This window comes from Silurus meridionalis, chromosome 18, assembly GCF_014805685.1.
Source record: "Silurus meridionalis isolate SWU-2019-XX chromosome 18, ASM1480568v1, whole genome shotgun sequence".
In the NCBI taxonomy this organism is placed as follows: domain Eukaryota; kingdom Metazoa; phylum Chordata; class Actinopteri; order Siluriformes; family Siluridae; genus Silurus; species Silurus meridionalis.
In genome coordinates, this window is record NC_060901.1 from 21,006,328 (window position 1) to 21,028,563 (window position 22,236).

The 22,236-nt window shown below is 41.5% G+C and overlaps 1 protein-coding gene across 6 annotated transcripts; it reads right to left on the bottom strand.

Annotated features, from left to right (window-relative positions):
- Positions 1–330: 330 nt before the first annotated feature.
- scml4 (Scm polycomb group protein like 4) lies at positions 331–20,948 on the bottom strand. 6 transcript variants are annotated; one of them, XM_046873839.1, is made up of 9 exons: positions 20,676–20,948; positions 19,075–19,315; positions 10,766–10,992; positions 9,881–10,010; positions 5,504–5,704; positions 5,068–5,271; positions 2,132–2,338; positions 1,883–2,028; positions 331–1,664 (listed from the first exon to the last, which is right to left on the bottom strand). In XM_046873839.1, the coding sequence occupies exons 2-9, from the start codon at positions 19,277–19,279 to the stop codon at positions 1,539–1,541; spliced, it is 1,446 nt and encodes a 481-aa protein (XP_046729795.1). In that variant the 5' UTR covers positions 19,280–19,315; positions 20,676–20,948; the 3' UTR covers positions 331–1,538. The 6 variants fall into 6 exon arrangements, with proteins under 6 accessions (XP_046729795.1, XP_046729796.1, XP_046729799.1 ...); XM_046873840.1 differs by having other exon boundaries at positions 19,075–19,326; XM_046873843.1 differs by lacking the exon at positions 19,075–19,315.
- Positions 20,949–22,236: the final 1,288 nt, after the last annotated feature.

The following is a 22,236-nucleotide window of genomic DNA, read 5'->3' on the forward strand; positions in this document are numbered from 1 at the left end:
TTTTTTTGTTTTTTTTCAGGAACGGTGCTGGTCGTTCTGGAAGGCGAGGAACGCCTGTGGCTTCGGCTTGATTATATTGTTGTATTTACAAGAAGGAATTGATTTTTCACTTGCGTTTCATTGCCGCAATTTTTCAGCTCTCTGCTGAAAAACAAACAAAAACTCAGACGCTTGAGTCACTTTGCAATAAAAATCAAAGTAAGAAAAAAAAGAAGGCAAAATTAAAAACAAATTATAAAATAAAATACAAAAAAAACGACCTGATGGTCAAGTCAGGATTTGGTCGGCATGCTAGCTTCCAAATTTACCAGCTATTAATGCAATACAGTATAAAATTTACACTTTAATAGTAAACAGAATTGTTTATCTTATAGGATACTTCCATAAATGGCCAAAAGTATTGGGACACCTAACTTTTCCATCCACTTGAACTAGGAGATTCAAAGCTATGCACAAAACAAGCTCAATGAAGATCTGCTTCCCATGGGTTGAGTGGAAGTATGTGGAAGATCTTACATATCTGCTATAGAGCTCAAACCCCACTGAACACCTTTTAGGATGATTCTCCCCATTCTCACCTTTTTCCTGAATGAATCTTACACAAATCTCTCCAGAATCTAGTGGAACATCTTCCAAGAGTAGTGGAGCTCATTATAAGAGTGAATGGAGACTAAATGTGGAATGGGATGCTCAAAAAAAAGGACATAGCAAGCTTAATGGTCGGGTGTCCAAAAACCTTTGACCTCACGGTCCATATCTTACTATATGCACTATTTCCCAAAGATTGAACATTAGTGTATTTTGTAATAGATATATCTTACGGAACTTAGGCAGGTGTGTGTGTGTGTGTGTGTGTGTGTGTGTGTGTGTGTGTGTGTTCAGTGAAGAAACTTGCCGTGGGTCCACATGGATTTTGGTCCTCTCAGTTGGACTGGGATTGTGCCGAGATTTCGGGAATTGATGTGTAACTTGTGCAAAAACACATTGAATTTCTTGATTGGTCCACGGGTTTGTCTCGATGCCTGTTTATCGCTGGTTATGGAGATGTTTTGAGCCCTGTTGTGTGTTTGAGATGCGCACTGTCCAGTAGTATATATATATATATATATATATATATATATATATATATATATATATATATATATATACACACACACACACACACACACACACACACACACACACACACACACACACACACACACACAATTAAGTCTTGTTTAGCTGCTCTTGGAGAAATTAAATCCAGCGGTCATAGGGAGCTGCAATGTCTCGATTACACCACAAGGTGGCCAAAGATCCATGAATTATGGGAAGTCTAAAGAACCATGTACGGGTCTGGTCCATGACAAATCATGAGCAGTCAGTTCAAAAATCTTCATATTGTTATCCAAAAAATGTGTACAAAGAACACAAATTATGTCCTGATATTGTGAAGTGGTCCATCTCCAGGTGAGAGAACGTGTGTGTTTGTGGGATCAATATATTCGCATATCTGTACTCAAGTGTGTGTGTGTTGTGGAGGTGTTGAGAAGCATTTAAAACTTGGTCTGTTTTAACTTGTCTATGTGGTAGCAGAGTTTGAGAGCCGGGCCCAACTTGAGTCCCAGGTACTTCATGATCATGTCGCTCTTCAGCAGCAGAAGAGCATCTCCGTCGATCTCCTGCAATACAGGCACACATCCAGCAAATGCTTTCAAATAATTACCTTCAGAGATTCACACATTTTGAAGAAACATTCTTGTGCTAGATCATGAACTAAGGGATGAACATTCATGATCTTAATAGCCTGTGTATGTTCTCCTATGTTCTTCACATATGTTCTTCTATATACCTTGTTAATGATCTCGCCTAGTTTGTGATGCCACAAAACCGCACTCACATGTTTCCGAAAGAGTTCCACATGTGGACCAAGGGCCTGAGGATCTGCGTCTTTGATAAACCACACCACTTCTTCTACACTCCACCGAGACGGGTCTTTACTTGGAGGTGGTTTCGCCTCGCCTGCCTCTGGAGATGGACTATAGGCTGAACATAGACAGAAGAAAGACCAAAGCAGAGATTTAGTTCGAAAGATTACGGTCAATCTACCATTCCTACAGTTTAATACAGAAGCTTCGGATCCTCTTACCACTTCTGTTTCCTTCCTGGAATGAACTGGGGCTGGCCGCTGGTCTGCAAATGCCCCCAGAGTAGGTGGCACCAGAGCGGAAGCCGTAGTTGGATTTTGAGGTGATGTACGGTGATGTCATCACGCCAAAAGGCGTGTCAGTATGGTCGACAGAGTAGCGCTTGGACTCCATTGGTTCCGAGTGGTAATCATCCACCATAGAGTCTGCTACACAAGACAAGAAAACATTGCAATTGACGAGAATTATATTTGTGCTTATAGAGAAACTGGCAGGAGTGGAAACAGATTTAGGTTTGCCTCTGAGAAAACCTTGTGAGACGCGAGAACACCTTACATCTCAACATCTTACCCAGTGAGTTTCCATTACTGTAATTCATCAGCTCCCTGGAACACTTATCACTGGACATTTCTCCTACTTATGGCCTTCATCTCTCCTTACTCTACTCAGGCCATGTCTACGCTAATAAGTTTTTGTTAGAAAAAACGCATATTCTTCTCTTCATCTTGGTCTTCCGTCCATCTGAGACGGCGTCGCACTGTGGACCAAAATAATAACGCATTTTAAATCATTGGCGCGACTTTTCCAAGAGCTGAAAAGTCAATAAACAGCAGGTTGAAGCGTCTTAGGTTTTAGTCATTAACGTTTTCAGACGTTTCGTTTTCAGCATCTTTTGGGAAACGAGTCAAAATGAAAGTAAAGCGTTTTTACATTTTTTGTTGACATAGCCACAGCAACTTAAACTTTGATGTTCAACATCAACCCCAAGGTAAAAAAAAGTTTCTGGACCTGGTCTTCAGCTGGTCTTTTTTCAGATCATCAAATTATATTAATCAAACTCTCTATTCCTGCTTTTCATGCCACCAACTGTTCATATTTCTCTCCAAGTGGTTTTAACCTCCACTTGAACTCTCCTTCCACTTTGGCTTCTCACAATCTAAAAACCCTTCCACACCCTGTCTCCTTCTTCCCCTCTCGCTGAATCAGCACAGGAAAATAGCAGAAATAACAATTTTACACTGCTCTCCGTTAATACTGTCAAATTTCCCATTCAACACTGTGACATTCCAGAAGACCCTTCACTTGACTTCAAACCCTTCACTTCCTCCATTACCTTCTTTCCTGAGTTGCTAAATCTGCCACTCCATCCCTGCTAGCTCAATACCCAGATGCCACAACTATTATTCTCTTCCTGTTTCTGTCACATTGTTTTTCTTTCTGCAAAAAAGATCCTGCAAAAAACTGGATCCCATTTTTAACACAATGCTCCTGCTGCAAAATCGCCTCCTTCAAAAAAAAACTCTATGACAAAAGTTCATCTGATGAAGACCCTCAAAACTGCTGAGATGATTTCCTTCTTGAAGAACTTCAGATACCTTAGGCATTAGCAAAATCTCGCTAAGATTCAAACAAGTCTGACTTTAAATGCATTTGGAGGTTTCATGCCTTTCAATCATTGGTCCTCGTTTCCATCAGCCTTCAACAGAAGAAAACTCACATCACAGCACATTCAAAGACCAAGAGGCTCTTCTGTCCCTTCTACTAAGACATGAGCTTTGCTAATGACACTTAACACATCTTCTTCTTCCCTACCACAGGCACTCATGGTTCTGCTCAGATCTCAGCGTGAATGATATATGGATGGAATGAAGACATTTGTGCACAGCTTGACTGGCCCCCCATCATCCCTCAACATACAAGGAAGACACAGTGCTCCTCAATTCTGGCACCCAGATGGTGGGATGAATGTTTCCTGGCTGTTCCAGCTAATAGTATTTTAGCTTTATGCTATTCTTAGTCCTTGACCTAATTGAAAAGCACATAGATAACCGTTTTTTTATGGAAACACTGTGGAGCATTTGCAGAAGGATGGAAATGTAAATGGTGATCCCTAAACATGTTATTTATTGAGTCTAATTACATGCATAATGCTCATATTATTGATACTTATTAATCATTTCAAAATACATGTAAAAACGTTCGAAAATCGCATAAAAAACCAAGAGAGATTGTTTGGATCAGTGAGAGAAGTGGGATGGAAAACACAAAGGAGATTAACAGTGAATCTCATTGCACTAATGGATGTTCTGCATCCGTTGTTAAACATGTATGAACACACACACACACACACACACACACACACACACACACACACACACACACACACACACACACACACACACACACACACACACACACACATACACATGAGGCTAAACACCTGTGACACTCCCAAGACAACATTCCACTTATAAATCCAATTACTGCCAAGAGGAGGCTTCATTATTATGGGAACATCTCCCCAGAAACCAACATTTATAAAGGAGTTGCATCATCCTGAACCTCATAAATCTCTTCCCCCTGCTGTTTCCAAATCCGTTGAGGCCATCACTACATCCACTACATCCACTACATCCATAAGAACTGCAGAAAAGAACACTCAAGAGGTGATTATCCCCTTTCTGATAAGCAATTACAAGGGCTCAGGCATGTCAAAAGATCTCCACATGTAAGTATTAAACTGATTTGCAAGGACGACTTGACCCCTGGACCAAGAATTACACTGTTTGCCAAAAAACAATCAAAGAAATTGAAAGTTCCCTTTGTATTTTTTTGCTTTCGGCAGTTTTTTTTTTCTCAGGTGCTCAGTTGAATAGCCAAATTGAGTTCTCTTGATTGCCGAAGAGCTACGCCATCAATTAGATGTGCAGAATCGGCCAAAAAACAGCTAACACCTAGAGCCAACTGTGCTGGACACACTGCAAAAACTAAAGTCAAGGTTTGTTTTTGGTGTGTTTCTAATGAGCTCTCATGGAGTTTTGCGCTTGCCATTGCTGCCACTGGATCACTCGTCAAAAAGAAACGTATCAGGACTAATATAGATGCAGAAATGTATATTCTGGTGGGCAAAACAGAAAAAGATCCGCACTCAACTCACTCGACTTGGATTGTCCGTCTGAATGCTTGTCTGTGTGGGCCGAGGAAGAAGAGGACGAAGGCGAGGATGAAGGTGCGATTGGCTGATCGCTAAACAGGTTCTCGCACAGAAGGCTCCGGCAGAGCTTTTTTAGGAAGCGAAGGACGTAACCGACACTGTTCACCACCGGCAGACTCAGAAGGTGCTGCTTGCCGTCAAAGGTGGCTACATGGACGACACAGAAAGACGAGTGTTACCAAAATTGCACACGAGATTTCAGAGGAAACCTGCACATGTGGAGTAGGCGGAGCTTGTCCGAAACAAAGGCGTGTGTCTCAGTTGAGCCTTTTTGGAATATAGAAAGTTGGGGAAATTTGATAACATTTTGCAAACAGAGGGTATTTGAGCTCACCATTAGCGCTGCTTTCGCATGCGAGTGTGTGTGAATGTGTGTAACCTGATATCTTCTCTCCTCCATAGCCCTGTGTGAGCAGGGTGAAGACCGTTTTCTGCTGGTAAGCGCTATCGATGCAACCCTGCACGGCCTGCTGCAGCACCACGGATGGCCGTGCTGGGCCTAGGTGATCGGGAAGCTGCATGACTTTCTGCCGGTCCAGGTTAGGGCCGGTGTTCACCTGTTTGTTCACGTAGATACACACTAGACAGAGAGTAAAATACTGCATTAGTAGAAGCAATGGTGGCCAATCAGGGCCTTTTTTATCCATGAATATTAAAATGTTCCCAACAGTCTATTGTAAGATGTGCTGCTTCAATGTGTGTCTGTCTACACTGTTGGTGTTTTTTTTTTCCAATCAGATTTCAGAAATCACATCACATGTTGCCAGGGTCTGCTTTTTTTTTGTGCAAAATCAGATTGCAACTTGTTGACTCCGAGGCCCTCTAGCAGGCGCCCAATAACCTCTGCATTTTCAAGTCATTTGATTGGATACACTAGTCAGAGCATGCAAACCGAATCTGTAGCAAACTGCACTAGCTCAAATGTAATCATGTGTATTTAATAGCTGTTTTGTTTTTGTTTATTCATTTCACAATGACTGACAGAGGAGAAGAAAACGATTTCCTTTTTTTTCACAAATTTCATCCGTTTATACTTTTGTGTTATCTTTCCGGCACAAAAACACACAACTTGCCTTCATTTCAAATCTCCAGGAAAACCGTAAAAAGCATGAAAAAATGCATGAGGTGATGTGACGAGGTGAATATCGGTGCTTCTGCTGGAGATGATGTATGTGGAGGTGCAGTTGTGGCTCCAGTGAAAGGAGATGTGTTAAGTTGTGATCATTGGGTTTCTTGCTTTAGTGATGAATTCATTCTCACTGTATGAGATCCTGAGTGTGATGCTGTGCTCTGTTCTACTGCACTTCTCTATAATACTGATGTTTTCTATTCTTATGGGATTAAGAAGTGGATTGGTTCAGGTAGAACATAACTGAAGGACTGGGGTGAAACACACAGACTGCTACTAACTAGTAATTATTTTATAGCACACACTTATAGTTCAACAGTGCAGTCAAAGTGAAATAATATATTCCTAAAAGCCTCCACCAGCCCTACAGGAGCCTTCAGTGGCGTCTTTATGCTGCATCAGCCAGCGACGTCCTCCTGTGGATAGCGATTAGGCGAATCACCAATGGAGCCAGACAAAGCAATAAACACTGCGAATGAGCGTCTTCAAATACACAGGACGATGATCTAATGGCAGAGAAGTCATGTTTGGCTACAAAGCGTCTCTATATGAAAGTGGGGGGGGGTGAGTTAATGGAAGAACAAGCCTGAAAGAGTGTGTGCAGGAATCCTCCAATCACTCAGCATCCCTCTTTTTACACACACACACACACACACACACATTCCGCCCAACTCGTCTGTGCCGCATCGCTGCTTTCATGAGACATGCTCTGGGATTTCCTTTGGCATCTGTCAGACAAACGGGCAGACGGCACACACACACACAGACACACACGCGCGCGCGCACACACACACACACACTCTTGTACAGTAATAAAAACTCTTCCACAAGCCATTGCTTACTAATTCTATGAATTGTATAAATGGATAAGACTTTCTTTTTGTCAAAATTATTGCCGCCCTTTATTTATTTATTTTTTGGGAGCTTGTAAATGTTTTAATAAGGTTTAAAATTGTGTCCAATGCGAATAAAAAATAAATAAATGTTTTCATCATACCCTTAATAATTTTTTTGGATTTATTCGAATTGTTTTATTTCTACAAAGAATTCAACAAAGATCACAGGGAATTTAGTGTATACAACCCGACAAAAACGAAATACAAACCATTTGTCATAATTTTCAAAAGCTGAAGATTAAACATACAGAAATGAAATAAACTGAAATGATAATAAGAATAAAAAAAAAGTGTTACACTGGCTCTCTGCTCCGGTCAGACACCTGATATATTAAAACCCACATTTCCTTTAAACCTGAGATCAACGGGTGTTTAATTCAAGTTCTGGAGTCGTAAGTCGTAAAATGGTACTGCAGTATGTGAGGGACAGGTGAGACACCCCATGCTAGAGTTCACTCAGAAACAGATGCTTGGGTGCACCATACAGATCCAGTACACTGTAAAAGGCAGGATTTGATCGTGTGTGATGGAGATCCAGGAATGTGGTGTGATTATTGCAGTTATAAGACCTGATTTATGCCGTGGATGTGGGTTAATATCTTAATTAGCAACGACTGGAATGTGTAAATGAATCGAATGATTAATTAGGAGATAAAGGCTTTAAAATCGGCAATGCCCTCAGAGACAGTCAAGACTATTAACCTTTAAAATAATAATTATGCACACTCACACACTCTGTATCTCACTGTAATATTTTCACTTTCATAGAGGTCACGACCTCTAAGATAATGAGTATGGGTATGTGTTAAAAAAAATCCTCACCACGATTAGACTTTTCTAAAATCATGCCACTATTAAAAAAAGAACAAGGATGAATGAAGTCTTGCCATCGCTATGGTTATGCCAAGTTCACCAAATTACGTATGAAAATTATGTTATCAGGAAAATATTTACTTCTGCCTACAAATCATTCAGGTCTGACTGAAAACACACATCTGTACTGCACTTCAATACATCACTGCACATCTGTACTGCACTTCACTACATCAATGCACATCTATACTGCACTTCACTACATCACTGCACATCTGTACTGCACTTCACTACATCACTGCACATCTGTACTGCACTTCACTACATCAATGCACATCTATACTGCACTTCACTACATCGCTGCACATCTGTACTGCACTTCACTACATCGCTGCACATCTGTACTGCACTTCACTACATCACTGCACATCTGCACTGCACTTCACTACATCGCTGCACATCTGTACTGCACTTCACTACATCACTGCACATCTGTACTGCACTTCACTACATAGCTGCACATCTGTACTGCACTTCATTACATCGCTGCACATCTGTACTGCACTTCACTACATCGCTGCACATCTGTACTGCACTTCACTACACCGCTGCACATCTATACTGCACTTCACTACACCGCTGCACATCTATACTGCACTTCACTACATCAATGCACATCTGTACTGCACTTCACTACATCAATGCACATCTATACTGCACTTCACTACATCACTGCACATCTGTACTGCACTTCACTACATCAATGCACATCTATACTGCACTTCACTACATCACTGCACATCTGTACTGCACTTCACTACATCAATGCACATCTGTACTGCACTTCACTACATCAATGCACATCTATACTGCACTTCACTACATCACTGCACATCTGTACTGCACTTTACTACATCAATGCACATCTGTACTGCACTTCACTACATCAATGCACATCTGTACTGCACTTCATTACATCGCTGCACATCTGTACTGCACTTCACTACATCGCTGCACATCTGTACTGCACTTCACTACATCTGTACTGCACTTCAATACATCACTGCACATCTGTACTGCACTTCACTACATCGCTGCACATCTGTACTGCACTTCACTACATCAATGCACATCTGTACTGCACTTCACTACATCAATGCACATCTATACTGCACTTCACTACATCACTGCACATCTGTACTGCACTTTACTACATCAATGCACATCTGTACTGCACTTCACTACATCAATGCACATCTGTATTGCACTTCAATACATTACTGCACATCTGTACTGCACTTCACTACATCGCTGCACATCTGTACTGCACTTCACTACATCTGTACTGCACTTCAATACATCACTGCACATCTGTACTGCACTTCACTACATCGCTGCACATCTGTACTGCACTTCACTACATCACTGCACATCTGTACTGCACTTCACTACATCGCTGTACATCTGTACTGCACTTCACTACATCAATGCACATCTGTACTGCACTTCACTACACCGCTGCACATCTGTACTGCACTTCACTACATCAATGCACATCTGTACTGCACTTCACTACATCAATGCACATCTATACTGCACTTCACTACATCACTGCACATCTGTACTGCACTTCACTACATCGCTGCACATCTGTACTGCACTTCACTACATCACTGCACATCTGCACTGCACTTCACTACATCGCTGCACATCTGTAATGCACTTCACCACATCGCTGCACATCTGTAATGCACTTCACTACATCTGTACTGCACTTCAATACATCACTGCACATCTGTACTGCACTTCACTACACCGCTGCACATCTGTACTGCACTTCACTACATCAATGCACATCTGTACTGCACTTCACCACATCGCTGCACATCTGTAATGCACTTTACAACATGTGTGTTACCTGTGAGGACCTCTGGTGTGGCAGAATGTGGAACAGTGGCAGCATCTTGAGGGATGGAGCTCATGTCTGGTTCTGGAGTGCTGCTGGGAGGCGAGATAGCCAGCGGAGTCATCGCCAACCTGGATTTCAGCTACACACACACACACACACACACACACAATACCTTAGTGATCTTTACATAGACCAATATATCGAGAGGAACCTTAAGAGGAACCCTGAAGAAAAAAACTTGAGAGGAACCTTGAAAAGAACCTTGGAAGAAACCTTGAGAGGAAACTTGAGAGGAACCTTTTGAGGAACCTTAAAAAATACCTTGAAAGAAACCTTCAGAGAAACTCCTACTAGTAAACACATTTAGTAGAATAAGAACTTAAAATGGTTTAAAAATATAGAAAATTCTTTCTTTACACACACACACACACACACACACACACACACACACACACACACACACACACACATACACACACATACACACACCCCATCATCATAACAGAGGTATGTCTCTTATTTCCTCTCTTTAGACTCAAAAGATCTGCAGTAGTAGTATGAGGCTGGCAGACGTAGCTAAAAATAACTCACTTTAGAGCACAGACTGCAGATACATCAGTCACTGTGAAACCCCACACACACACACACACACACTCACACACACACACACACACTCACACACCTCCCTTCCTTTCAATCTCGAGTGTTTCATTAGATGCGTCTGAAAAAGGGAAAATGGGTCACAAATATACGAACCATACTGTATATAAAAACCTCTTCATCTGATTCTAAATGAATTATAGCTACTCAACCCATACACACACACACACACACACACACACACACACACACACACACACACACACACACACACACACACACACTCAGGCTGACCTTGAATCCAGGCTTCCTCCCTCTCTTCTTAGGCACTTTGATGGGAGGGAGGGATTCTGGGTAGCGACTCTGATATTCCGGATGCCTTTTGAGCGGCGGCCGTCCCCTCTTGCGACCTGGAATCTTTCCGGATGGGGGTGGGAGAAAGGACGGGCTTATTGCCCCAGGTGACTGCATGTCTCCGCCCCCTGTCTGTCCAGATGCTGCTGTAGGAATACTCATCAGACCTGCAACCAAGTGGCAAAAAGAGAGCTTGAGAGGGGATGGACGCATGGACGAATCCACATTCTGAGCTTCGGCAAAAAAAAAATGGATTCACGCCGTCTTAGCACATTGAACCCAGTGCATAACACGAGCAATAACACTGTAATTCAGCATCAGCATCAGGTTCATCAACAAGCACCACCATCAGCACCTTTGTCAGTTACAACATAAGTACCACTATTTACACCACTGTCAGCAGGATTGCCATCAACCTCATCAGCACCTTCATCAGCACCATGATTAAAACATTTATCATCACCTCCGTCAGCACTACGATTAACACCACCAACAGCATCGCCATCAACCTCATCAGCACCACCAACAGCCCCACCATTAGCCTCATCATAAGTACCATGATCAAAACAATTATCATTACCTTCATCAGCACCTTCATCCGTACCAACATCAGTACTACTATTAACACCACCACCACCAGCATCGCCATCAACCTCATCAGCACCTCCATCAGCCTCATCATTAGTACCATGATCAAAACAATTATCATTACCCACATCAGCACCATCATCAGCACCTTCATCCGTACCAACATGAGTACTACTATTAACACCACCACCACCAACAGCATCGCCATCAACCTCATCAGCACCTCCATCAGCCTCATCATCAGCACCATTATCAAAACAATTATCATTACCTTCATCAGCACCACCATCAGCCTCATCATCAGTACCTTTATCAGTACTACTATTACCACCACCACCAGCATCGCCATCAACCTCATCAGCACCTCCATCAGCCTCATCATCAGTACCATGATCAAACAATTATCATTACCTTCATCAGCACCTTCATCAGTACAAACATCAATACTACTATTAACACCACCGCCAACAGCATCACCATCAACCTCATCAGCACCTCCATCAGCCTCATCATCAGCACCATGATCAAAACAATTATCATTACCACCATCAGCACCACCATCAGCCTCATCACCAGTACCTTCATCAGTACTACTATTAACACCACCACCAGCATAGCCATCAACCACATCAGCACCTCCATCAGCCTCATCATCAGCACCATCATCAAAACAATTATCATCACCACCATCAGCCTCATCATCAGTACCATGATCAAAACAATTAGCATTACCACCATCAGTCTCATCATCAGTACCATGATCAAAACAATTATCATCACCACCATCAGCCTCATCATCAGTACCATGATCAAAACAATTATCATTACCACCATCAGCACCTTCATCAGTACTACTATTAACACCACCACCAGCATCGCCATCAACCTCATCAGCACCTCCATCAGCCTCATCATCAGCACCATCATCAAAACAATTATCATCACCACCATCCGCCTCATCATCAGCACCATGATCAAAACAATTATCATTACCACTATTAGCACCACCATCAGCCTCATCATCAGTACTACTAATAACACCACCACCAACAGCATCACCATCAACCTTATTAGCACCACCATTAGCCTCATCATCAGCACCATCATCAAAACAATTATCATCACCTTCATCAGCACCATCATCTGCACTTTTATCAGCACCACCACTATCACTACCACCAGCATCATGAAAACAATTATCACCTTCATCAACAACACTATGAGTACCACCATCAGCACCACCACCAATACCATCATCAGCTCAATCATCAGTTCCACCACCATCGCTACTCCGCCCAATTAATCTCAGATCAACTTTTACACAAAACACAAAATCAAGCCAGAAAAATAAACTAAAAAAGTCTAAAAGTTGTGCGAAATTCTGTATTTCGCTCCATACATTCAGAACATCACACACCTGAAACTGTTCCTTCTACAGAACAGAGTGCTCATGTGATCCAGAATGATGTGTATCCAATCAAACCATAAACAAACTGAAAGCAGAAATACTACGGCGTCTAGAAGCCACATAAAGCTCTCTCACTCAATCACTCACACACTCACACACACACACACACACACACACACACACACACACACACACACTCATCCCCTTCCCCCATCCCTCACTTGTTTCCACCCTTCCCCCTCCAGCTGCGGGGCCTGGCCTCCGGATCCCTGATGGACGGCTTCCTCTCTCTCTCTCTCTCTCTCTCTCTCTCTCTCTCTCTCTGTTTCTCCTCGCTCCCTAAATCTCTCTTTCCATCGCGCCGAAATTCCTCATGCAGGGACGAACAAAAGTGCCAAGACTTTTTAGGATATTTAAAAATAATAATTTTTGATTTGTTGAATCTCATGAAACACTTGCAAATCACAATTAAAAGAAGAAGAAGAAAAAGAAAAAGAAGAAGAATAGAATCCATTCGTTATGCAATCGCTCTTTTGTACGGATTTCTATCCAAATGTTTCGCTGAATAAATGCTGAGTAGCTCAAAGCACAACATTCTTTATAAATATATATAAAATATAAGGGGGTTGAATAAAAAAACAAACAAACAAAAAAAACAACAACATTGTACAGAAAAGTAAAAAAAAAATAATAATAATAAAATAATAATAAAAACTAGTGTATGAAATTAGTGGATGCCTGTGCAAGTTGACTAACAAACAAACAAACAAACAAATAAATAAATAAATAAATAAATAAATAAATAATTTATGCATAATTACAAAAAGTGTACATAAAACTGGAATTATGTATATATTTAAATTTATATATAAAATTAATCAGTCAATCAATCACTCACTCAATCAATCAATCAATCAATTAATCAATCAATCACACACAGGTCAGAATACAATAAAGTATTTTTTTTTCGGATAAGTTTTTGATAAAAAATTTCACCTGTGCGTCATTTCCATGTCACCGTTCACACCACGACAGCACCGATTAATTAATGATTTCCAATCACAATTAATCATTTGAATTAAAAAATAAATAAATAAATAAATAAATAAACAAATCGCAGCAAAACCCTGAAGCGCATGCGGAGATGTCATGCATATGCACAAAGCAATAAAAATAGCGCGTCACAAGGGAAAACGGTGTGTGTGTGTGTGTGTGAGCAGTGTGACGCGATTCCCTTCCTTCATCCGTAACAAAATATATAATACACACAACGATAATGTATATAAATATATTTCTTCGATATTTGGAGACGCACGTACCAGGCAGTGAATGTCAGAGCGCGGTCCTGTCGGCATGTACAACCGCGAAACCGAACATCAAAAAAATAACGATAAAAAAAAAAAAAAATAGAATAAAAAAAGCAGATCCTTTGATCCCTGCGTCCTTCCGTGCCGACTGGCCTCGATTCCGCTCCCGAACCGCGCACAGGTTTCGACACCGCCGGCTGGGGCTGGTGCGCGCTCCCGACCGTGCGCAGGTTCCGACACTGCCGGCAGAGGTGCGCGTTCTCGAACCGCGCTCTGGTTCCGAATCTGCTGACTGCTGCGCGTTCCCGACCAAGCTCAGGTTTTCATACTGCCTGGTACTACTGCGCGCTCCCGACCGAGCTCATGTTCCGACACCGCTGTATGCTGCTGCACGTTCACGAACCGCACACTCAGGTTCCGACACCGCCGGCTGCTGCTGATGATGATTCTGCGCGCTCCCCCGTGCACCGAGACCCGGAAAATCGTTGCTTCCGTGTCTCCCGTTGCGCGCTCCCGACTCCTCCGTTACGCGCCTCAAACTACTGTCCCTCTTTTTCTTTTTTCTTTTTTTTTTATTTCTTCCTTTTTTATTTATTTATTTTTGGTAGTCATGGCAACTAGGCTCCTAACATCCTTCCACCGAGCTCCAATGCAATCCAGCCCCCTGGATATACATCAACACGACCAAAAATATATAAAGAAATAGAACACAAAGTAAGTTTTTTTTATTAAAATAAAAAATCAAATGTTTTCCAGTATGAGTCTGGAATTATCTCCAAAATTGTTTCATCTTCACAATGCTCCTGTGCACAAAGCTATCAAGACATGGTGTGTTGGTCTTAAGGTTGGACTAGAAGAACTCGAGTGTCCTGCACATGCAGAGCCCTGACCTCCTCATCCTTCTCACACCTAACCTGACCTCCTCCAACATTACCCCCTGATCTCACTCACTAATGTTCGGCCCCCAAATGTAGTGGAAATCCTCTTATTATAATACATAAGAGGAAATAAATAATGAGATGTTCAACAAAGGTGTGACGGTCAGGGGTGCACATACTTCTGGTCATGTAGGTTCTCTGAGAGCTTTTTTTTTATAATAAAAGAAAATACAGGACAGGATATTTAATATATTTCATAGAGTAATGTGATCATACATAAATAAAATAAAATTATCCAACTTAAAATCTGTTTGTAAAATAAAATAAAATAAAAAACAATATAACAATAAACATTTATATGTATATTTGCATATCATTTTAAATACAACCAAACAAATAAATTAATACAAAAATGAAAAAAAAATGCATATACAATAAAAAAGTTAAATATAACTAAAATGCAATTTAAAAAATTTAATAAAATAGCAAAATAAAATAAATTACGAATAAAATTGAATTCAAATACAAATAAAAAAGTACCAAAAATACCAAAATTAAATTATAATAAAATGTAATCAAATATAAATCAAATAATACAATAAAATTTGTAATACAAATAAAATAATAATTAAATTTTTTTTTGAATAAAACAAAAATGCAAATATAAATAAAATTAAATAACAAAAGGAAATTAAATACAAATAATATAATATGTGAAGACAAAAATCGTGTCCCCCCTTGTAAATTCGATATATATTGTTCTAATAATTACGCCTCATGGAAAGATATTGATGGTGCACCACACGGGAGGTGACCTGGATTAAGACAGCGTGCAGCAGTAAAAGGTTAGAGACGTGAACATGCTAAAACCCAGCTGAACTGCCCTCAAGTCGTTCTGTACTTATCCCCAGATTAATCCCACACACTGGAGAGCAGCTGGTGGTAAATACCAACATGGCCACACATCCAATAAGCCGTATTTGCTTTAGTAAGCTGGAGCAGTAAAACCGGTGGCCGTTTCTCTGTGGTCTGCACCATGAGCAGGTTCTTTTCACACTCAGTTACAAAAGCAGAAGCTAATGAGAAATCTGATGGAGAAAACTGCGGACACTGGATCTCATAGTGGTGCTTTTAATAACGAAAGATCACGTACTACAAAGAGGAAGAGAAGACCATCTGTCCTTGGCATGGTCAATTATTATTATTATTATTATTATTATTATTATTATTATTATTATAGTTTCAATTTGCTCTTATTTTAAACTCCACTCTTCTGGGAAGATGATCCACTACATTTTATGGAGATTTTATTCAGCCACTTAGTAAAGTCAGGTACTGATGTAGGTAAGGAGGCATGGGGTGGAACAGGTTTGGGTCTCCCGGATTGTTAAAGAAACAAAATGAAATAAAACTAAATGAAACTAAATTAATTAATAGTTGAATTATTATAATATTAAGATTTTACACTGACATGGCAAAGCCAGTGTCCCACTGAAAGGATTAAACATGAACGCTTGTGTGTGTGTGTGTGTGTGTGTGTGTGTGTGTGTGTGTGTGTGTGTGTGTGTGTGTGTGAGAGAGAGCCAGGTAATAAATTACACTTTCTCTTTTTTCCACATTACCACTAGCACTGTAGCACGCAGATGGCCCTGTTTAACAAACAGAGCATATAATCACACAAACACCTACATTACACACACACACACACACACACACACACACACACACACACACACACACACACACATACACATATACACATAGATACACACAGACCTAAACCTGACCTCCCATGGGGACTTTTGCATTTGACAAACTACTTCCTGGTCAGCTGAAGGTCACACACACACACACACACACACACACACACACACACACACCACACAAAACAAAGAGGTTAGTTCAAGTTCAACATCTCCCCAGTTTGATCCAGAAGCACACAGACAGTAGGCACACACACACATACACACACACACACCTAAACAAATATGGCGAAGTCAAATAGGTCATCAGGAAGATCGATAACCCTTCCATCAGGGGTTGCCATGGCAACAGCCATCGCTAACTAGCAAAGAAAAATGAGCAAAAAGGAAACAAAAGCCTGAACGCAGCTCGTCTGTGCTACTTGGCTTTGCTTTTACGTAAAATTTGTTTCTTGTCTCGTGGCAGCAGACGTGTGGGTTACGTCTAGAACTCGTTCGTGTTATCTTGCTTGTAACCTTGCTAGGAACCACACATTCAGGAACCATCAAATTACCCTCTGAACATCTAACAAAGACACGGTGGTTGGACTTCCATGTCCATCCATGCACTCCTTGCTGTTCTTCTGAAATAATGGTTTCTTTGCCACAATTCCAACATGAACGTGTGACTCACACAATCTCCTCACTGTCTGCTTTAACTCCGAGAAGCAGTTGTGCAAAACAGTCAAACGTTTCTGAGGCTGATGATTCTATTAGGCTTATTCTCTGCAGCAGAGGTAGCTTCTCATACACACTCCTCACACACACTCCTCACACACACTCATACACTCATCCTCATACACACTCCTCATACACACTCCTCAGACACACTCCTCACACACACCTCAAACACACTCCTTATACACACTCCTCACACACGCCCATCAAACACATCCCTTACACACACACTCCTCACACGCACTCCTCACACACACCCCTCACAAATCCCCCCCGCTCTCTCTCTCACACACACAGCTGTGTTATGGTTCAAGCAGAAATGACTAAGCAGTAAATGATCTGAGTATTCTTATACGCCTTCATTTTCTTGTTTTTTTTTTTTTTGTTGTTCTTCAATTTTTACTGACTGTAATTTTGTCCCGAAGGTGTAGAAAACCACAAAACCAACACACACACACACACACACACACACACACACACATACAAAATATAATAGGTTATAAAAAAGAAGTGGTGTCTCTTTTTTGGCAAACTTTCCAGTCAGAAAATATTCTAATAAATGCACAGTGCGAGAATTTATTTACTACACTACCCGACATCACCATGGCAACAAGCCGGTGGGGTGAATTATTGTGATACCGCAATAAAATCATGTGACACAAAAAAAAACAAAAAAACAACCGCAATGTATGGAGACGCATCAGTAGGAGCTTCAAGGTGAGACGGATTTACACAATTCAGACTCTCCAGAGGATAAAAATGGGGGAATTAAATCTAAATCTAATCTAAATGTGTGTCTCTCAGATACACACGTACACACACACACATGCACACACTTCCCTCTGTGATCTCAGAGACAAAGATAATTAAGAATAGCACACGCGAAACAAGCACACAAACCCCCTAAATCCCAGGGCGGTGTCTAATGAAGAGAAGATTTCTCTTCCTCCACTCTTTGCTTTTTTGTTCTCATACACACTACTGCCAAAAGTATTAGGACACCAGACTCTTCCACACAATTGTATTAGAAGAAAGGAAATATTTCCTCAACTTGAACTAGGAGACTCAAACTAGTTCCAACATGAAAAAAAGTGCACAAAGCCAGCTCCATGAAGATCAGATTTTTTTTCTGGGTTGGATTTGTGGAAGATCTTAAGTGCTCTAGAGCTCAAATGATCTAGCTGAATATCTTTTCACGTGAGTGGAGTTTATTACAAGAGGAGATATGGAATTGGATAAAAAAAAAAAACAGCAGATCCATTGATCGCCACTACTAAATCTTCATCCTCATAGCGCTTATTATCAGCCGGCTGTCAAAAGAAATGAGTTGCAGGACAACCTGAAAGCAGCAGGAACAGTTACTCTGGACATTCATTCTACTGAAGAACCGGGTCAGTTCCAGAACTCGAATTCTGCCGTTACAAACAAAATAAGATAACGAATAAAATAATGATGTAAGTAACTGCTGACTTTTATACCAAACAAATTTTTTGCAGGAACCTAAAGTGAGTGTGATGCAAAGTAAAGGATGGAGAGGAACAGAGAAGACACGCGTCCAGCCTTTTTTAATCTAGAGGTTCTGTAAGATCTCAGCTAAGAGCTTCTGGATAAATTTTTTACACTGATGGCGTAATGAAACCGTTCTTACTCTGTGAAAAAGTGGGTGGCGTCGTGTCCCATAAGCCCCGCCCACGTTGTACCGTCTCTCCGCACTGATCAACCAGTTGCCAGAGGCTCCGCCCCCTAACAGTTCGCCGATCGAGGCGAAGACGAAGACGGACACTCTGCACACCCAGGACGCTCGGGATCCAGGAGCTGGTGGAATCCTCCAGATGCCTGCCACGCTGTCTCATTCCCACGACAACGCACACTCCAGACCTGACATTACACTGAAAGGGATCTCACACACACACACACACACACACACACACACACACACACACACACCTTTCACAATGACACTTCATATACCTTCCTTTCATCATATCATATTTACTATCTATTAAAAAATGCATAATTTTTAACATCTCAATTCACATTTAATCCCCATTTACTCTCACAATGAGCTCCACTCTTCTGTGAAGATGTTCCACTAGATTTGGTGGAGATTTGTGAGATCTCATTCAGCCCAAAGGTGTTCAATAGGGTTTGAGCTCTATAGCAGATACACCAAGATCTTCACACACATCCAACCCATGGAAAGCAGATCTTCATGGAGATGGCATTGTACATTTTGTGTTTGGGTCTCCTAGTTCAAGTGAAAAGAACTTGAAGTTTCATGCAATGCTACCACACCCAAAGATGTCCTACACAATTGTGTGCGTCCAAGTTTGAATGAACAGCGTAAATACTGCCCCTATAGGTTCAATTTAACACTACACATTTGTAATAATGTTAATTTAGACCAGAGGACACTAGAAGGCGACCATAGCAAAAAGTCAAAACACTTTTTTTTTAACCTCAAAGGTCCTCAGTATTTCAAACGAGTTATTACCCATGACAATTATCAAACAGCCACTGACCCCATGACAACCTTGATCTTGAATTTCCACTTTGAAATGTCGTGAGGTTTCCACTCATGCTGTACATCAACCTTCAAACCATTTCTACCAGACATTACATCTACACGGTGGCCAGGTTCTGGGTGAGCACAATAATAAACACTGTGTGTGTGTGTGTGTGTGTGTGTGTGTGTGTGTGTGTGTGTGTGTATTCAGGCTGGAAACTTGCCTCAGGGTCCCATCATACACCCCACTGCACAAAGTAAGTGTGTGTGTGTGTGTGTGTGTGTGTGTGTGTGTGTGTGTGTGTGTGTGTGTTTAGAAGGACACAATAAATTCAGATACCTATCTAATGGACTTCACCACAGCCACGTCCTCTGAAAATAAACACGTGCAATTATAACTATTAAAACACGTGATCATACAGGCAGGGCATCCCTTCACGTGGGCGCTCGGCCTCGTGTGTACACGTGTCGTAACGCGTTATAACGCACGCCGCAATAACTGATATTATGCAAAGACGCAAAGCATGAACTCTCCGGATAAACAGCATCAACTGGAATACACAGCAAGAGGGTTCTGCTTTTTGGGAACTTGGCGCGCGCGCTGGTGGCCTTTTCTACCCTAAATACACACACGGTCGCGCGCTTATACACAAACACACACGCCGGTTCTACATCCATCGGTGGCAATTAAAAAAAAACGAATGTATTAATAAAATGTCAATGCAAACTGATAGACACTTTACCTCTGTGCGCGTGGATGTCACGGATGTTGGTTGGTCTTCATGGCACGGGAGCGCGCGCACAAACGGCCGCCTCGCCGCCGCCGCCGCCTCCCCCGGAAGCGTGCGCGAGCTCGCGCACACCCTGCGCGCGCTCTCGCTCGCAGCAAGCAGATTTTTTGTTTGTTTGTTTGTTTGTTGGTTCAATTACCAATTCGTTCCGTCGTTTATTTATCCGGTTTGTTGCGGGAGGAAGAGAAAGACGGCGCGCGCGCGCGGGGAATTTAGCTCGCGAGGGAGCTCATCAACCAAACAGCAACCAATGATCATCTAGTGATCATCTAGGGATCACCAGGGCTGTTTGTTTGTTTGTTTTGGTAAATTATTTTTCTTATTGGTTCCTTATTGCAAAAAAGGTTTTCAGCAAAATACATTTCCGGTTTGAGAGGTTAAAGAGAAATTATGTCTGCTCATCATCATGACCATCATCATCATCATCATCATGACCATCACAATCACTATCGTCACCACCATCATCATTATTATTATCACCACCACCACTACCATCACCATCACCACCATCATCATCATGATCACCACCAACATTACCACCACTACCACCATCATCACCACCACCATCACTATCAAGACCACCACCATCATCATCACCGCTTTCATCATCATCATGACCACCACCATCATCACCACCACTATCACCACCACCATCATCATCACCACTTTCATCATCATGACCACCACTATCATCACCATCACTATCATCATCATCATGACCACCACCATCACCATCACTACTTTCATCATCATGACCACCACCACCACCATCATCATCATCACCACTATCATCATCATCATGACCACCACCATCATCATGACCATCACAATCACTATCATCACCACCATCACCATCATCATCATTATTAAAATCACCACCACCACCATCATGACCACCACTATCATCACCACCACTACCATCATCATCATCATGACCACCACCACCATCATGACCACCACTATCATCACCACCACTACCATCATCATCATCATGACCACCACCACCACCACCATCATGACCACCACTATCATCACCACCACTACCATCATCATCATCATGACCACCACCACCATCATGACCACCACTATCATCACCACCACTACCATCATCATCATCATGACCACCACCACCATCATGACCACCACTATCATCACCACCACTACCATCATCATCATCATGACCACCACTACTGGCAGCACCTGAAAGCTCTTCGGTTAGTCTTGTGTCATGCAGTGGTGCTTCTGTAAAACACCCGCTCCAGAAATACTTCATTATGTACAGTAAGTCATGACACATCTGGAGTGCAGTGCCAGATGTTTCCAGCTAAAACACCAGCTCTATCTTTAGACCAGGACTTTAGATGAAGAACAGGAACAGACCCAACAGAGTCGATATAAAATCTATTTGAACTGATTTGTGGTAAAATCTCACACTTTTTTAAATAGAATTTGCGTAATAGAATAAAATAAAGACTGTAAAGAAGAAAAGACTTTTTTATCCACATTAAAAACA

Excerpts from the sequence above, each read along its gene's own strand:
- scml4 (XM_046873839.1), bottom strand. The coding sequence starts at position 19,279 with ATGAGACAGCGTGGCAGGCATCTGGAGGATTCCACCAGCTCCTGGATC. Across the intron at positions 10,011-10,765 it reads GGAGGAAGCCTGGATTCAAG|CTGAAATCCAGGTTGGCGAT; the intron begins GTCAGCCTGAGT and ends GTGTGTGTGTAG. Across the intron at positions 1,665-1,882 it reads TGGAACTCTTTCGGAAACAT|GAGATCGACGGAGATGCTCT; the intron begins GTGAGTGCGGTT and ends CCTGTATTGCAG.